Source organism: Eurosta solidaginis, chromosome 4 (genome assembly GCF_040869045.1).
Source record: "Eurosta solidaginis isolate ZX-2024a chromosome 4, ASM4086904v1, whole genome shotgun sequence".
Classification (NCBI taxonomy): Eukaryota; Metazoa; Arthropoda; class Insecta; order Diptera; family Tephritidae; genus Eurosta; species Eurosta solidaginis.
The window spans coordinates 13030649-13046635 of NC_090322.1; the positions used below are offsets into that span (position 1 = coordinate 13030649).

General features: G+C 41.9%; 2 protein-coding genes across 6 annotated transcripts; both read right to left on the reverse strand.

The window, feature by feature from the left end:
- Positions 1–3082: 3082 nt before the first annotated feature.
- Positions 3083–11449, reverse strand: mael (maelstrom). 5 transcript variants are annotated; one of them, XM_067780207.1, is made up of 6 exons: positions 11300–11449; positions 11034–11229; positions 10714–10927; positions 10499–10645; positions 4265–4656; positions 3083–4193 (listed from the first exon to the last, which is right to left on the reverse strand). In XM_067780207.1, the coding sequence occupies exons 2-6, from the start codon at positions 11148–11150 to the stop codon at positions 3513–3515; spliced, it is 1551 nt and encodes a 516-aa protein (XP_067636308.1). In that variant the 5' UTR covers positions 11151–11229; positions 11300–11449; the 3' UTR covers positions 3083–3512. The 5 variants fall into 5 exon arrangements, with proteins under 5 accessions (XP_067636308.1, XP_067636312.1, XP_067636311.1 ...); XM_067780211.1 differs by having other exon boundaries at positions 11034–11196; positions 11299–11449; XM_067780210.1 differs by having other exon boundaries at positions 11034–11167; positions 11298–11449.
- Positions 11450–12968: 1519 nt separating this feature from the next.
- On the reverse strand, positions 12969–14762 carry LOC137247638 (uncharacterized). The gene is made up of 2 exons (XM_067778608.1): positions 13978–14762; positions 12969–13921 (listed from the first exon to the last, which is right to left on the reverse strand). The coding sequence occupies exons 1-2, from the start codon at positions 14649–14651 to the stop codon at positions 13174–13176; spliced, it is 1422 nt and encodes a 473-aa protein (XP_067634709.1). The 5' UTR covers positions 14652–14762; the 3' UTR covers positions 12969–13173.
- Between the last annotated feature and the right edge of the window lie 1225 nt (positions 14763–15987).

Genomic DNA, 15987 nt, shown 5'->3' on the forward strand with positions numbered 1-15987 from the left:
CATAAAACTGCAAACGGTCAAAAATTAGCGCACAAAAGTTTACTAGGCAACTCTGTCTAGTGAGAGAGCGATCAGCTGACACTTTCTTACGGAAAAAATCAAAATTGTTTTGATATCTTCGTTCCGGGCTACGTACGTACGTGCGTTGAATGTCGGTGAGTTTTCGTTTACATTGCACATTCATGATAGGTCGTGTCAGCTCACACGTTTTTTGTACGTACGTTCGTGGGTAACTAAAGCTTTAGCTGTAAATTTTTTACGGTTTCCTTTTATTTTGTGCTTCCATTAGATGACGCCCTAGAGATGGTTCTAGGAGTAGGAAAAAAGTCACCATCTCTAAAATTTATTCATAATTACGTATTATCAAAGGGAAAAACATATATGGGAAATCTGCCCCGCCCCAGCTCAAAAATTAGTGACTGGTTTTGTTAGACTGGTGACTCGAGGCAGCTTGCAGAATAGGGAATTGTCTCAGAACTGGTTAAAAGTCCAGAAGGGTCGACTGCTAATACGCGTCCAAAAATATTGGGAGTGGTATCAAACGGGCAAACGTGTATACAAAACTTTTTTCAGTGCATAACAACATTACAACCCCATGAAAATTGCCAACTTTAACTGAAAATATCTCGGGACAGAGATACAATTTTTCTGTTCCGCCTTCGGATTATTGTCGAGGTCAATACGCATCTTCTGACACCTCTCCCGATGCGTATTAGCAGTCGAACCCTGTTCTAGACTTCAGCTGTTAATGTTACATATAAGTAAAGCTCTAAGAGCCGTTTTCGCCATCTTTAGTCAATCACTCATCTATAAGTTATCGAAATTTTCCTTTTCTCTTTGCTAACTGAAGCTTCGCGTCTCAGTTTAGTTTGTAATAAATTTCATTTAGCTCCTCAGCCTGCCGGCATGCACTTCCATACACCCTCATCTGTCTAACAATCTGCTGTACCATTTATTCACCTGGGTGCATTGAAGCGTAAAATTGTTGACTTTATTGGTAAAGTACTCGCCATAAGATACTCTAACAGGACGATGCACCCCGTTGTTGCTCTTCTTTATTACTTTGCTATCGCTATACATATGTACTTGTTTAACTCACATTTAAGACCGTGAAAATGAAATATGTACTTACATTATATTTTAATGTGACTTTTAATCCGCCATTAACTAAAACAACAATCACAAGTGAACGCTGGAGAGCAACTTCTGAATAAGCAGATAATGATGGCAGCACGAATGCAAAAACTTACAACAACACACACAAGAAATTTATTTAATTCAAGAAAATTTTGTATCTGCACTTTTCCACGCACTTTGAGTAGTAAACTAAAATTAAGAAAAGCACAACCGTCAAAATACAAATTCAATATTAACAGATAAGTGGTGACAAATCGGCAATAAGTGTAATATTTATCGAAAGTCGATAGCAAGCAGCTTATAGTTCCGACACATTTGATGCAGTATCGTCCGATTACAGATGAGTAGAATGCATGTAATTTAATAGAAAACAGCAGATCGAGCGGCGATAGTGTCTGACATACAAAATTTGGCAATTTTCAACTTTCGCTACATTTAAATACTAAAAAGGAAAATTCAATATTCGTTTTGGCTGAGTGCTTTCGCACTTTGGAAGTCAAATTATTTTTCTCACTTTCCCACAGCGCGATCAATTATTACCGATTACCATAGATGTTACTGAAGCCATCAAATAAGTCATGCTCTCCTAGTCTATTAGCCCAGACAGAATTTCCATGCCGATGTTGAAAAAACCCGGCGAGGAGGTTTGGAAAGATTTTCCTATTACTAGAAGGAGAACCTTGCGAGTACGATGGAGCAATCCCCCTCAAGTAAATGGAAAGGAAACAGGCCGATATAACATCCAGAATCAAAAAACCGCACGTACGTCACTCCTCCGCCTCAAAATCAGCAGATAGATGGTTCAATGTGGTCTCCTTTTAAATCGTTCCCGAAATGGTCGGGCCAGTACCTTAATGGTGCTTGGTACCGGAACATACCGGATCTATATCTATCTATAACATCAATAACACTCTCCAAAAACCTTCGGTGGCTTTATCCCCAAGGCCTTCGGGGAGTATACTTATCGATACAACAACAACAGCTCCATGGTAGATCCCCCAGCGGGTCAGGGGGCTTGGAATATACCCGCGCCAAGTATGCCTGTCGCAAGAGGCGACTAAAATATCAAATTGATTCAAGGGATTGTGTAGGGCAACCATTTCAAGGTGTTGCTAGCGCAAAATATAGCTTCTCCAACCCAAATGTCAACCTCACCTACCCGTGGCGAATCCTGTTACTTTAACAGCCGAGGACCTGGCGACCCCAAGTTCCTCACGGATCTAGGGGGTGGGAGAGCGCTATGGCCTTGAAGGGTCCATGTGGTCATACTAGATCGTTCCCGAGATGGTCGGGCTGGTGTCTTAATGGAGCTTCATTACCGGAACGTACCGGATCTGCATCCGGAAAAGAGCCAACAATATCGATATCACTCCCAGCGTGTTAGGGGGTCAGAATATACCTGCGGTAGCTGCGCCTGTCGTAAAAGGCGGCCTTCAGGTTGCCAGCGCAATATATAGCTTTTCCAAACCCAGTTGACAACCTCACCTATCCGCGGCGAATCGTGTTTCATTAACAGACGGGGCTCTGGCAGGGATGGACTGAAGGTTTAATGTGGCCACATAAATCGTTCCCGGAATGGTGGGGCTAGGCCTTAATGGTGCTGTTACCGGAGCGTTCAGGATCTGTATCCGGCAAAGGTCCATCACATCGATAACACTCCCCAAAGCCTTCGGGGAGCAATCTTATCACTACAACAACAACATAAAACTCCCCAAGGCCTTCGGGTAGTATTCTTATCGCTACAACAGCAACAACAACAACCAAGGTAGATCAAGTATTCATCCACCTATCCCTTCCCATTTCAACGAAAACCTACCCACTTCCATTGCTTATAAATACAGGAATATAATTTGTACAGAATCTTCTTCTATTAAAAGATATATAAAAATCTCCAAAAAATTATTAAGAAGGGATTTTTATAATAAAACTTTGATCCTCGAAAATATTGAATTTACAAACTCTCAAGGGAGTTGGTTTTTGAAAAAAATTATTTATCATAGGCTTTAAAGGTAAACAGTACGACAAAGTACACACTTTACATTATTATTCAACTGGCTTCAAATGGAAATAGATTTTTATATTCGAAAAAAAGAAAAAAATTCAATTACCACTAAAGCCTGAGTTACACATACTTAACATTGCGTAGCAGCTTCGAATTTTGTACAAACTTTTGTTTACTTTTCGAAAATTCGTTGAAGAAAATTTTCAAGAAAAATGTTAAGTAGAAGTAACTTAGCCAACAATTTGTTTGCATTTCGTAAAATTATTTAAGAAGTATTATTTGCTCTGCATATTTATATACACCTATTAATGGCATAAAACTTGTAATTTTTAATTTGTAATACATATTTGTCTTCCCATGAATATTTTTTTACTTAGTCCATATGGCGCAAGAGATTACCACGCCCCGAACCAGCTGTTGTATTGCTACCAATTGATTGATTCATACGTGGTCGCCCTCTTCCATAACCAACAACCGACGAATCTCGATCAGATCTTTCTTCACGTGTATAATTTATATCAAAAAATGAAGTATCAGGTTCGCGTGGCACGTTACGTGAACGGAATGACCAAGGATTCAAGTCAGAGTCACCACCATCATCCTCATCCATTGTCCTATCATAACCGGTATTCAAACGCGTTGTCTTTGGTGGTACACGTGAATCATATAGTGGTGTCGGTTTTTTACGCGATGCAGCACTACTACTAAGTTTTGGAAAATCATCTGCGTTATTATAATTAGTTAAAGATCCTGCCGTAGTATTTGAGCGTGCTGATAAATATGTTTTTTGATTATCATAATACAGCTTATTTTCAGAGATTGGCTTAGTTGCGTATGTGCTTTCGCTATTAACAGAAATATGTGATTCAGTATCGCCGCCATAAGTGCTCGGTGCTGGATTTATAATAGCTGCCAAATTAGTTGATTCTGGTACATGACGTCCAGGTATCAAATCAATAGCAATATCACGACACATATAATCAGAGAACATAAAGCCCCAGCGTGTTACACAGGATTGTGTACAATATTTGCTTTTATCAATTTCTTCATGATACTAAAAAGTATAAAAGAAAAAAAAAACATTTTTGGGAAATTGCATCTAGAAAATAGTATACATGAACTTACAGTACAGGCAATGCCCGTTTGATATTCAAAGAAATCTCGTTCAAAATATGCATCAGTTATGTAATGAGATGTAGGCTTTTCCACTTCTCCCATTTCACAAGTGGCTTCCTTGAGTATATAGAATAGGTATTGTATCGATGACACCTTCAATTCAATATTATTTCCGCATTCCGTTTTCAAATAATCCAACACAGACTCAACAATTGGAATAGTATCGTAATGTGTATACACTGGTGGATATTCTCCGGTATTTGGATCGCGCGTAAAATCCAGTATGTGATTATAAATTAAACCTAAATTAGTTTCTCCTTTAGCATTGGGTGGCGGTGGTAGTTTATGTGTTTTCTCAGAGTGTTCATTTGCATCATGCTCCCGTCCGTACGTACTATGACCTTTGCAGAAAAAGGCAAATGGAAAAAAATTAGTAAAGTTGTTAAAAATTTGAAGGTAGGCAACTTTTACAACAAAAACTTGACAGATGAAATAGCAGCCTTTTTAGGATAAAGCTCTACTCATTGCTGCTCTTTCTTAAATTTTTCGGGAGCTACATTCTCATACCGAGCTTGTAGAGTATACGAGATGTTTTATGGGCAAAATAAATATTCGTAAAATTTACTAAACACCGCAATGCGGAAAATTTTTTTTTACTTGTAATGGCTATCGGCTCAAGAATCGTACGAGGACCTGGTTGTTGTTATAGCAGTGCTTAGCCCCATCCAATAGTTGCGACCACTCACAAATTATCATCAATATCCTTGCCGTTTCTACAGGGATGGAGAGGTACTAGAGGCCTTGATTCCACATTGCAATTAAAAAGATGGTTGGTGTAATGTGGGAACAGGTTGCAACCAGGACATCATTATGTATGTCGGGGTCGATTCTGGATAGGTAAGAGTTTAACCTGTTACAGAATCCCGATTGAAGTTTAGCTGGAGTGACGCTCGGGAGAATGCTTTCCTCTTCTGCTAGTTCGGTATATTTATCTTTAAAAATGGGGATATCAGTAAGAACTTGTTTTCTTCTACACATCGCTGTGTTGTCAGGTGCCATATCTCCTCAAAATGCTTGCGGAGATGACTTCTTAAGCCCCTGGGAAGTGGGGCCTCTTTAATCAGATGTCTGTTGGGATGTCCAGGTTACCGGGTATTCAACAGAAGCGATTTGTTCAGCATTTCATTTCTCTCGTCCCAATGTGTAGATGACGTGGATGTCGCATATGGTCGACATTTGCCATGTCCTTCTTGTAACTAAGGTCGCCGATGATTTGGTCGGTGATATTGCTAAGTTTCGCGAGGCGAAAAAACTGGAGAGCAGTCATTTTATTACATAGCTCATCGATGGATGGGCTGGGACCTGTAGTCATAATCGTGCAGTCATCGGCGTATGATACAATGCTGACTCCTTCTGGCGCCGAAGGGAGCTCCGATATGTACAGGATAAATAAGCGGGGGCAGGACACCACCCTTTGGTACACAACGCTTGTTTACCTCTTCTGGGTTTCGATGTTAAGGTTCTGAATTGCACCGATGCCTGTCGACCAGACAGATAATTTGCGGTCCATATTTTGAGATTTGCAAGAAGGACCTTTCCAAGTTTTGCAATAACATGCCGTGGTTGACTGGGGTGGCATTTTTCATTCAATCCGCAATTTGTCTGCGTGCTGATGGCGTTTAGCGCGGTGGTAGTGCTATGTAGTCGAAAGCCATGCTTATGATTGGTAGATGCAAGTTTGCAGTGAAATATGGAAGCAGAATGGCTTCAAGTAGCTTTGCTACTGCCGATAGGAGATTTCGGAAGATAAAATGATCCTATGTTGGCTGGCTTCCCATGCTTTAGTAGCGGTACCTTACATAATTACTTACTTAATTGGCGCTTAGCAGTTTAAACGGTTATGGCCGTCCAACAAGGCGCGCCAGTACCACCCTGGCCATTTTCCATTATTCGGGTATGACGAAGGTCGACAAAGATAGGTTTAAAACATGCGCTAGACATTTAACCCCTCTTTGTTGTTGTTGTTGTTGTAGCAATGCTCGCCCCACCTAATAGCCGCGACCGATCACAAATTGTCATCAATATCCTCTAACGGGAGTCCAAGGAAACTTGCCGTTTCAACAGGGGTGGACCATAAGGAAAGGGGTGTTAGAGGCGTTGGTTCCACATTACAATTAAAGAGATGGTTGGTGTCATGTGGGGACACATTGCAAGCAGGGCATACATTTTGTATGTCGGGGTTGATTCTGGATAGGTAAGAGTTTAACCTGTTACAGTATCCAGAACGAAGTTGAGCAAGAGTGACACGCGTTTCCCTGGGGAGTATGCGTTCCTCTTCTGCGAGTTCTGGATATTTTTCTTCAAGTACTGGATTCACCGGGCAATTCCCGACATAAAGGTCCGACGCCTGTCTATGGAGTTCACCAAGGGCCTGCTTGTGTTTTTCCGCTTCATACGGCTGGGTTCTCAGGTGCCGTATTTCCTCAAAATGCTTACGGAGATGACTCCTTAGGCCCCTAGGCGGTGCTGGTTCGTCAATCAGATGTCTGTTGGGATGCCCAGGTTTCTGGGTATTCAACAGAAACTGTTTGGTCAGCATCTCATTTCGCTCCCTGATGGGGAGTATTCTCGCCTCATTATGCAGATGGTGTTCTGGGGACATAAGAAGACAGCCCGTGGCGATTCTGAAGCAGTATTTTGGCAGGCCTGTAGTTTCTTCCAGTGGGTGGTTTTTAGGCTTGGCGACCATATGGGTGACGCGTAGCACGTAATCGGCTGGCTAATTGCTTTGTATGTGGTCAAGAGCGTTTCTTTATCTTTTCCCCAGGTACTGCCAGCAAGGGATTTGAGGATTTTATTACGGCTCTGAATTCTTGGAACAATTGCGGTTGCGTGCGCACCAAAATGTAGATCCTGATCAAACGTCACACCCAAGATTTTGGGGTGTAGGACAGTCGGTAGCGTAGTGCCATCGACGTGGATGTTCAATATGGTCGACATTTGGGGTGTCCATGTTGTAAATAAGGTCGCGGAAGATTTAGTCGGTAACAATTACAGGTTTCGCGAGGCGAAAAAACTGGAGAGATCAGGGAGATAGCCGTTTATTTTATTGCATAGCTCATCGATCTTTGGGCCTGGGCCTGTGGCCATTATTGTGCAGTCATCGGCGTAGGAAACGATTGTGACTCCTTCCGGTGGTGAAGGTAGCTTAGATATGTAGAAATTAAACAAAAGCGGGGATAGGACACCACCCTGTGGCACCCCTTGTTTAATTCTCCTTTGTTTTGATGTTTGGTTTCTGAATTGCACCGATGCCTGCCGACCACCCAGATAATTTGCGGTCCACCTTTTAAGACATGGGGGAAGGGTAGACCCTTCCAGGTCTTGCAGTAACGAGCCATGGTTGACCGTATCAAAAGCTTTTGATAGGTCTAACGCTACGAGTACTGTTCTATGGTGGGGATATTGATTCAAACCGCAATTTATCTGGGTGCTAATGACATTTAGCGCGGAGGTAGTGCTATGGAGTTTTCTGAAGCCATGCTGTTGAGGGGCTAGCTGCAAATGTGCTTGGAAATAAGGGAGCAAAATGGCTTCAAGCGTCTTTGCCACTGGCGATAGGAGAGATATCGGACGATATGACTCACCTACGTTAACTGGTTTCCCAGGCTTTAGTAGCGGGACCACCTTGGCCATTTTCCATTTCTCGGGTATGACAAAGGCGGAAAGAGACAGGTTGAAGACATGCGCTAAATATTTGAAACCCTCTTTCCCTAGGTTTTTAAGCATCGGCATGGCTATGCCGTCTGGGCCCACTGCTTTGGATGGTTTAGCGAGACCAATGGCGTCCTCAACCTCTCTAGCGGTGATGGTAATTGGTGACGCGCTGAGTTTGTGTTTATGTGCGCGTCTATTGGCTCTCCGTCTATCTTTGTCGACCATAGGATGCATTATATATTGTCGGCAGAAAGCGCTCGCGCATTTTTTCGCATCCGACAGCACCTTATCGCCAAAGGCGATGGAAACTTTGTCTTTGTGCTTAGTCGGATTCGATAGGGACTTTACGGTGGACCAAAGTTTACTTACACCGGTAGAGAGGTTACAACCTCTTAGGTGCTCTTCCCATTTCGCCCGCTTGTGTTCGTCCACAAGCAATCTGATGCGTTGGTTTATATCCCTTATTTGGGGGTCGCCTGGATCAAGCTGTCTTATAAGGTCGCGTTCCCTCGCTAAGCTCGCGGCCTCCGCCGGGAAGTGGGGCCGGATTTCGGGAATTCTCCCGGCGGGAATGAAATGTGCCGAGGCGGATTCAATGACTTTACGGAAGGCACGCTCCCCTTGGCGGGCATCAGTCGGGATAGGGAGGGCAGCAAAGCTGCTGTCTGTTGCAGATTTATATTCTTCCCACTTTCCTTTTTTGAAGTTTATGAAAGTGCGTTTTTCGGTGACGATGAAGTCGGCGGTACGCTCGAACGAAATAAGTATGGGCAGGTAATGGGCAATGTTACCATCGGCTGCCAGTTGACGCAGTTTACGAGTTCTGCGCTCACGATTGAGATATCTGGCGAGCTATGACAGCTTCCTACCATACGTGTGGGGGCGTCTCCGTTTATTGTGCAGAACGTCGTTTCGTCTATTTGATCCGCCAACATCTCACCCCTACTGTCCGCCCGCAAGTTTGAATGCCATAGGTCGTGATGGGCATTGAAATCGCCTAAGATAATGCGATTGTTGCCAGTGAGTAAGGCCTCGATATTAGGGTGGTATCCACTGGGGCAACAGGTGACAGGAGGGATGTAGATGTTGATGATTTCTAGATTTGCATCGCCTGACCGGACAGATAGGCCTTGACGTTCTAAGACATTGTCACTGCGGTCGATGCTAGGATCAAATATATGATATTGCACAGAGTGGTGTATAATAAACGCGAGGCCGCCTCCATTTCCGCTCTCGCGGTCTTTACTGTGGACATTATAACCAGAGCAGGTCTGCAATGCAGATCTTGCTGTGAGTTTAGTCTCTTGAATCGCAGCAATGCGGATGTTGTGCCGCTTCATGACATCGACTATCTCCGTAATCTTCCCAGTTAGTCCATTACAGTTGAACTGCAGAATTCTGAAGTGCATGAGGGGTGACGCCGCCACTCTAGGGGTAAGTGAGGGGTGACTACGCCTAGGTTGTGGAAGGCCAGGACGCAATTGCTGTTGTGGCCTTGGGACTGGGCGCCCTTGGGCAAGCATTGGGGTACCCGGATGATTTGGGTTTGCGACCTGGCAACATGGCGCGATGAAACCCGTCGAGGGGTTGCCGTCACGGAGACCAGAACATCTAGGAAAGTGGCACCAGCCAAGGCAGGAGCTGCATTGAGCGGATGTCGCAAACCTATATATTCTCTGCTGGCAGACGGTGCAAACGGAGGCAGGGACTAAGTGTCTGTTTCCCTGACCTGCACGATTGCTGCCAGAAAAGAGGGGGGGGGGGGGGGGGGGGGGAGAAGAAGACGGGGGCAGGGGCTGATGCTCAGCATTGCTACCAGCTCTACTACGAAGGTAGTAGTTATGAATGGTATCAGCTGTTTGAGTTGTTGGCGCCGTGGGGCGCGAGCAGCAGCGGGTACTTGTTGTGGCTTGCTGAGCAGCGAAGCTGCAGGAAGGTAGTGGGAATACGCTTAGGCGTAGACTACGGGACGCCCTTGGGCGTGAGCAGCAAGGAGCCACAAAAGATTTATAAAAGTTACGTGGACGTCGGGTTTTGGGATCAAGCCCAGACCAACCTGTCCGATGCAACCATCCCTTGCACGAGACACACTGAACAGAGTATGACCGTCCTAAAAAGATTCTTTTCTGGCAAATGCAGCAAAACCATTTCTCAGGACCGGGGTCAGGAGACGGACCCGGATTGGGTTCGATACCTTCCCGGAGTAAGAGAATATGTAGCAGTCCTGCTGCAAGGAGCTGCTGGGAGGATGACAATTTGTGGGAGGGACGAAACAAATTAAATGGGGTCACACTGAAATGACAGTCCTTGGTCGGGAAAAATCCCGAGTCGCTCCGGTACATAGAACCGACTGCCTTGGGAAGCGCATCGGTGTAAATAGGACCTGGTTGTAGTTGTTGTTTTAACAATGCTACGTACCGCTCAATTTTTAGTTTTTAGAGTATCGGTTGACACCCGACGTAGTGTCTCAATGCAACTCCAAAATTATAATTACTAGGGCTCATAACTGGATTTATCATTAATTACCTGGATTAATAAAACTATGATATTTTCGGAAGACGCCATCCTTCAATGAGTATTCAGCAACTGAAATCTCAGCGGGCAAATAGCTCTGCTTTGGCGTTTTCATAAAATAATTTGCCATTATAAAGAAGTACGACTGAGTTTCCAATTCTATAAATTGAAATTAATAATATTACGTGTATATTGAAAGGTTTAGAAAAAAAGTTTTATATCCATACGGTCATTCTTCACACTGTTACGCACAACAGTCTCCACGTCGCGCTTCATTTGACGTTCACGCTGTTCAGCATTTTGTTGCTCCCTTTCAACTTGTTCAATGGGTTTACCTGTGCAGGCTAATTTGACTGGTTGTTTGCTGGGACCACTGCCTGGCAAATTTCTCACTGATTTGGCGCGGTCATTGTAAGGTTCACGTTCTTCCGCCGTCATTGACTAACAAATTATTTTAACGTTAATAAATGAAATGAATTTGGCGCTTTCTCTTCACAAACATATACTACACAGGTGTGTATGTATGCATGTGTACATTAGCACTTACTCCCCATAACTTCCCAGTTTCTTCTGTAGCCTCAGACAAACTATAGCTTTTCTTCTGTTTATTCTTCCATTCCATAGTGAACAACATAAAACCATTCAATTTTTGTTTTTTCGGCATTTTTATGAATTTTTCTGTCCTAAAATGAGTTGTGTATTACGGATTACCTAAAGTCGCCACATAGGAAGTTATCGAAAAACTGTAAATCCGAAAGCTTAATTTATGAAAATATAACGAATTAACCTTAAGGAAGTGGATTTGGTACTTTCCTTATCTCCACTTTTTAGTTACTTTCAGCTTGAACTACAATTGGGCAAGGGATTTATTCCACTTTAAAATGCAAAATTAATTAGCAAATCTCAGGCGCTTGCTCGAATCGGAAAACACAATGTCGGAAAATTATCCAAAATTGACAGCAATAGAACAGGGTTGCCACGTACGAAACAAATTTTCTGGTAGATTTACAACGATAGGCCTGTGTCAATCGATAGCAAAGTACATTGGAATGGAATTCCTGACAGATATGATGAAAATATAATTTAAAGAAAAAATCGGTTAAAATTTTCATGTGGTTGTTGTTTTTTGCCAGATTTGTTGTACACACACACACACTAATGCAGAAAGGTGTTCTGCGCACACTTAGTTTTGATCCCCAAACCGGTGTCGGACCCACCCAAGGTAATTTTTTATAAGCGCGGCCGAAGGCCGCCAACGCAGAAAGGAGTTCTATGCAACAAAACCAGGCATGCTTAACGAACGAAACGATATCATTTCGTTACGATAAGCAACGTTAATAAACGAAACGAAGTCACTTCGTTTCGTTTATTAACGTTAAGATCGTCAAATTAACGTTAATTTGGCGTTCTTAACGTTAATAAACGAAACGAAATGACTTCGTTTCGTTTATTAACGTTGATTATCGTAACGAAATGATATCGTTTCGTTCGTTAAGCATGCCTGAACAAAACTATGGATCGAGCCCCATATTTCGGTCACTCTCGAGGTTATTTTACGGTTTTTTGGGAATAACTTTCGACAGAAATAAAGTTTTTGATTTCTTTTGATAATTTTTGATAAAAATTAGGTGGTGCGCCGTCTTGTAAAACGTTACCTTATTCTGGCTATTCAACAGGAACTGTTTGGTTAGCATTTCATTTCTCTCTCTAATTGGGAGTATTCTCGCCTCATTATGTAGATCGTGTTCTGGGTACATAAGAAGACAACCCGTGGCGGTTCTGAGGGCAGTATTTTGGTAGGCTTGTAGTGAATAGTCTTTAGGCTTGGCGACCATATCGGGGACGCGTAGCATGTAATCGGCTGGCCAATTGCTTTGTAAGTGGTAATGAGCTTTTCTTTATCTTTTCCCCAAGTACTGCCAGCAAGAGATTTGAGGATTTTATTACGGCTCTGAATTTCCGGTACAATTGCGGCTGCATGCTCACCAAAATGTAGATCCTGAGCAAACGTCACACCCAAGATTTTGGGGTATTATAGTCGCGTCTTACGACAGGCATACCTGCCGCGGTAAGCCCCCTAATCCACTGGGGACTTATCAAACCGTTATGGAATTTGTTGGAGACTTTTGTCGACTTTTTTTAAATTATCAGTCGTAATTTTTTTATGTAAAATAAACGTAGAAAATCTAAAGGTCTCTCTAGTTTTTGCAACTACGCTTCCTCTAATAAACCTTATCTATCTTCTTTTCACAATTGTGATTCGGTTTAGAAAAAATTAGACCGAATTTTCAGCACAGAGTGCATTGAGAGCATTTGGTGGTCGCCAAACAAATGTATGTCAAGCATCTTTCTAGATTAGGTTGAATTGGCCGATCAATAAAGACCTCGCATAGAGTGAATATGTCCATAGTGCTAACCATCTTTCTAAGAAGTGCTTAAAATTTTCTTATCGCCATCAAAACAAAAACTATTAAAATTAGTTTTCGTTCGAAACATATATATTTCCTTACAGTTTTTTTGATGTTCCGATTGGGATACCTACAATAGACAATAGTGCGGATTGTAACTAAATAATAATAACCAATACTTAAAAATAGATTGACCACTTGAAAATTGTACGCAAATGAATATTTTTACTCTCATTATCTTGTATTTACGTATGCACTTCGTTAATGGAGCAACTTCATTTAAGGATTCGGTCCATCTGGTATATCTTCAGCTTCGGGTTTAATAATAACATCATCATCTTCTTGATCTTCTTTACTATTCTCATGCAGCAGTACGTACTCACGTGTACTAAATCCAAATTTAATAACATCTTTCTCAATAAGTTCATAATATTTACGTGCTTCAATTTTCTTATTATTCAAGAATGTTCCATTAGCCGATTCTAAATCGATTAGGTATAAGCGTACACGTTTACCTTGTGTGCCATCTTCACGATCGAAAGATACTAGACGATATTGTAATGCGGCATGTTGTTTGGAACAACTGGGATGATCTACAGCTAAATCAGCTACTTTACGATCACGTCCAACCAAAAAGCAGCTTTGTCTATGTATATGCAATGTTGGTAGTGCTGTTTCACCTTTAAATGGATATAAACGCCAACGTCGTTTTGGTTTTCGCGCCTCTGGCGGCTCGGAATATTTTATGATAACACCATTCACTTTATTTGTATCTTCTAATAAAGCTCCACTCAAACCAAAATTCGGTTTTTCTTTTTCAACGGGTTCCCCTTTTGTTTCATGCGCATCTTGTTTGTCACAGCTACCTTTACCACCCCACTCATAGTTTTTTCGATCGTCATTACGTGAGCCCCTCCGATTCAAACGATTCGCACGTCTGTTTGGTGATCTATTATGTTCTCTTGGTTCGCGCTTAAAACTCTCACTATTACCTTGGTTGCCCATTTGGCGGGGGCTGCGGCTGTGCCTAAAATGAAATTAATTACTGCAATAAATAACGTTGATATATTAAAATGAATTTACTCTCTGCGTTCATTGTAGCGATCGTTCCCTCTATCACGATTCCATCGCTCGTTAGCGCGATTTCTATTATCAAAATGACGATCACGATTATCTCGTCTGTCCTGCCAGTTATTACGGTCCGTGTAATTATTACGTGCTCTATTTCCACGTTCATGACGCTCACCACGCGTTGGTTCTATGTCTCGCTCTTCACTTTTATCATGTTCTTTAGCGTGCTTATGCCGTTGACGACTTCTGCTCCTGCTATGATGTCGCGTTCTTCGCTCGGGACTGTCCCATTTGGATACATTCGGTCCATCACCGCTACTTGAATCTTTACGCTCCCGACTTTGCTTTCGGTGGCGTCTGCCATGTTCATCTGACTGCCTTTTATGTTGAGATTTTTTTGACCTACGCTTTTCATGCCGTTGTGATACGTGATGCCTTTCATTTTCTGACTCTGATGAGTCACTTGCAGAAGTTGATGTAGTGCCACTGCTATTGGAGTCGTCTTGGGACGAATCCCTTGTGGATCGATTTTTTTTGCTTGTATGCTTCGATGCCTTATTTTTTATTTTTTTGTGCTTGCGGCCCCTAGATACAGACTCAGAATCATGAATGAATTTGTCGTTCTTCTCTGATTGACTTTCGTCATCACTGGTTTCATTTCTTCGTGATTTTTTCGCCTTTGGCATGACTTACCATCTATTTGTTGAATAAATACCTGCCAGGATAAATCTAAATCGTAAACATTCAGTGCCGAAAATTGTAATAGTGGTGGCAATAACCAGGTGCTTGCACACAATCAAATGATAACATTAGCGGCGTTGCCAGATGTTGCCTCTCGAAAATGCCAAAAAAGCAAATGCTATGTTCTTTCCTCAATGCAAGACCGGCCGGTGTCACCCAAAACAGTACAATGATTTTTTATAAATCCTGGTCAGTGTTCTTATTTTTATTTTGGCTTATCATATATACATATATTTACCACAAATCACTCTAGAAGATTGCGCAATGCGCATGTAAACATTAGATAAAAGGCTCCATTACTTATACTTAGCATAGGCTTGACTTGACTTGAGAACTGTCACTTACAGTTCTGTTAAATGACATTGCATGTTACTGATTACTCAAAACTTAACAACACTTAACTTGACTTAGAAGTCTGTTGAATTTTTATTTTCTATAGTTGTTTTTTTTTTCCAAACGAGCTTGAAAAAACGCTTCAACTAGCTAAACAGTTTCATTATGGCAAAACCATACAGATGGTGAAAGTTTATCAGCTAAATGTTACTTTTTTTAGCTGCTATGACATTTCTACTTCTAGTGCAGTATGTTTTTGATACTCAACCAGAGAATTACAAAAACAAAATACATGAAATGCGTGTGTTTGTTTGAATGTATGTCACCCTGTCGCTACGCTGTTATTTTTGTTTATCTGCACATTCGTATGTTCATTTCATTCGCTCGTTCACAGTAGTGCCCTATTTTTGAATATGTATCACTATACAACACTATCAATCAGTTCGACAATTACCTAAGCGGTTTCAGTTGAAACCGCTTAGCCAACTCAACTCGATTACTTTTTAATGTTGCTTTCCATGCAATTCGGTAAGCTAGCTAGTGTTTTAATTGTAATAGCTAGCAAAGAAATACAGCTTATGTAAGTTCTAAGTGACGTTTGTATTTTGAGATGCCATTTGCTTGTTTCCATTTCATTTTGACATTTTGTCATACAAATTGACATTTATTGATTATGATGCCAGATTGTATGCGCTAAGTGGAGTATAATTCTGGCTAAGTTGCGAAGTTTACGCCAAGTCAAGTCTATGCTAAGTATCAGTAATGGAGTCTAAACTGTTTTTTATGACGTATGAATTGCTCATTTTCCTTTATACCCCAATTACACGGCTCAAGTATCCTTGTGCCAATTACCAATTTGCACAAGGATTTGCCCGGTGCGTGCACTGGTTGCGCGATTTGCGCAGAGAACTGCGCTAAAATCAAAACGATTTTGATATTTACACATGT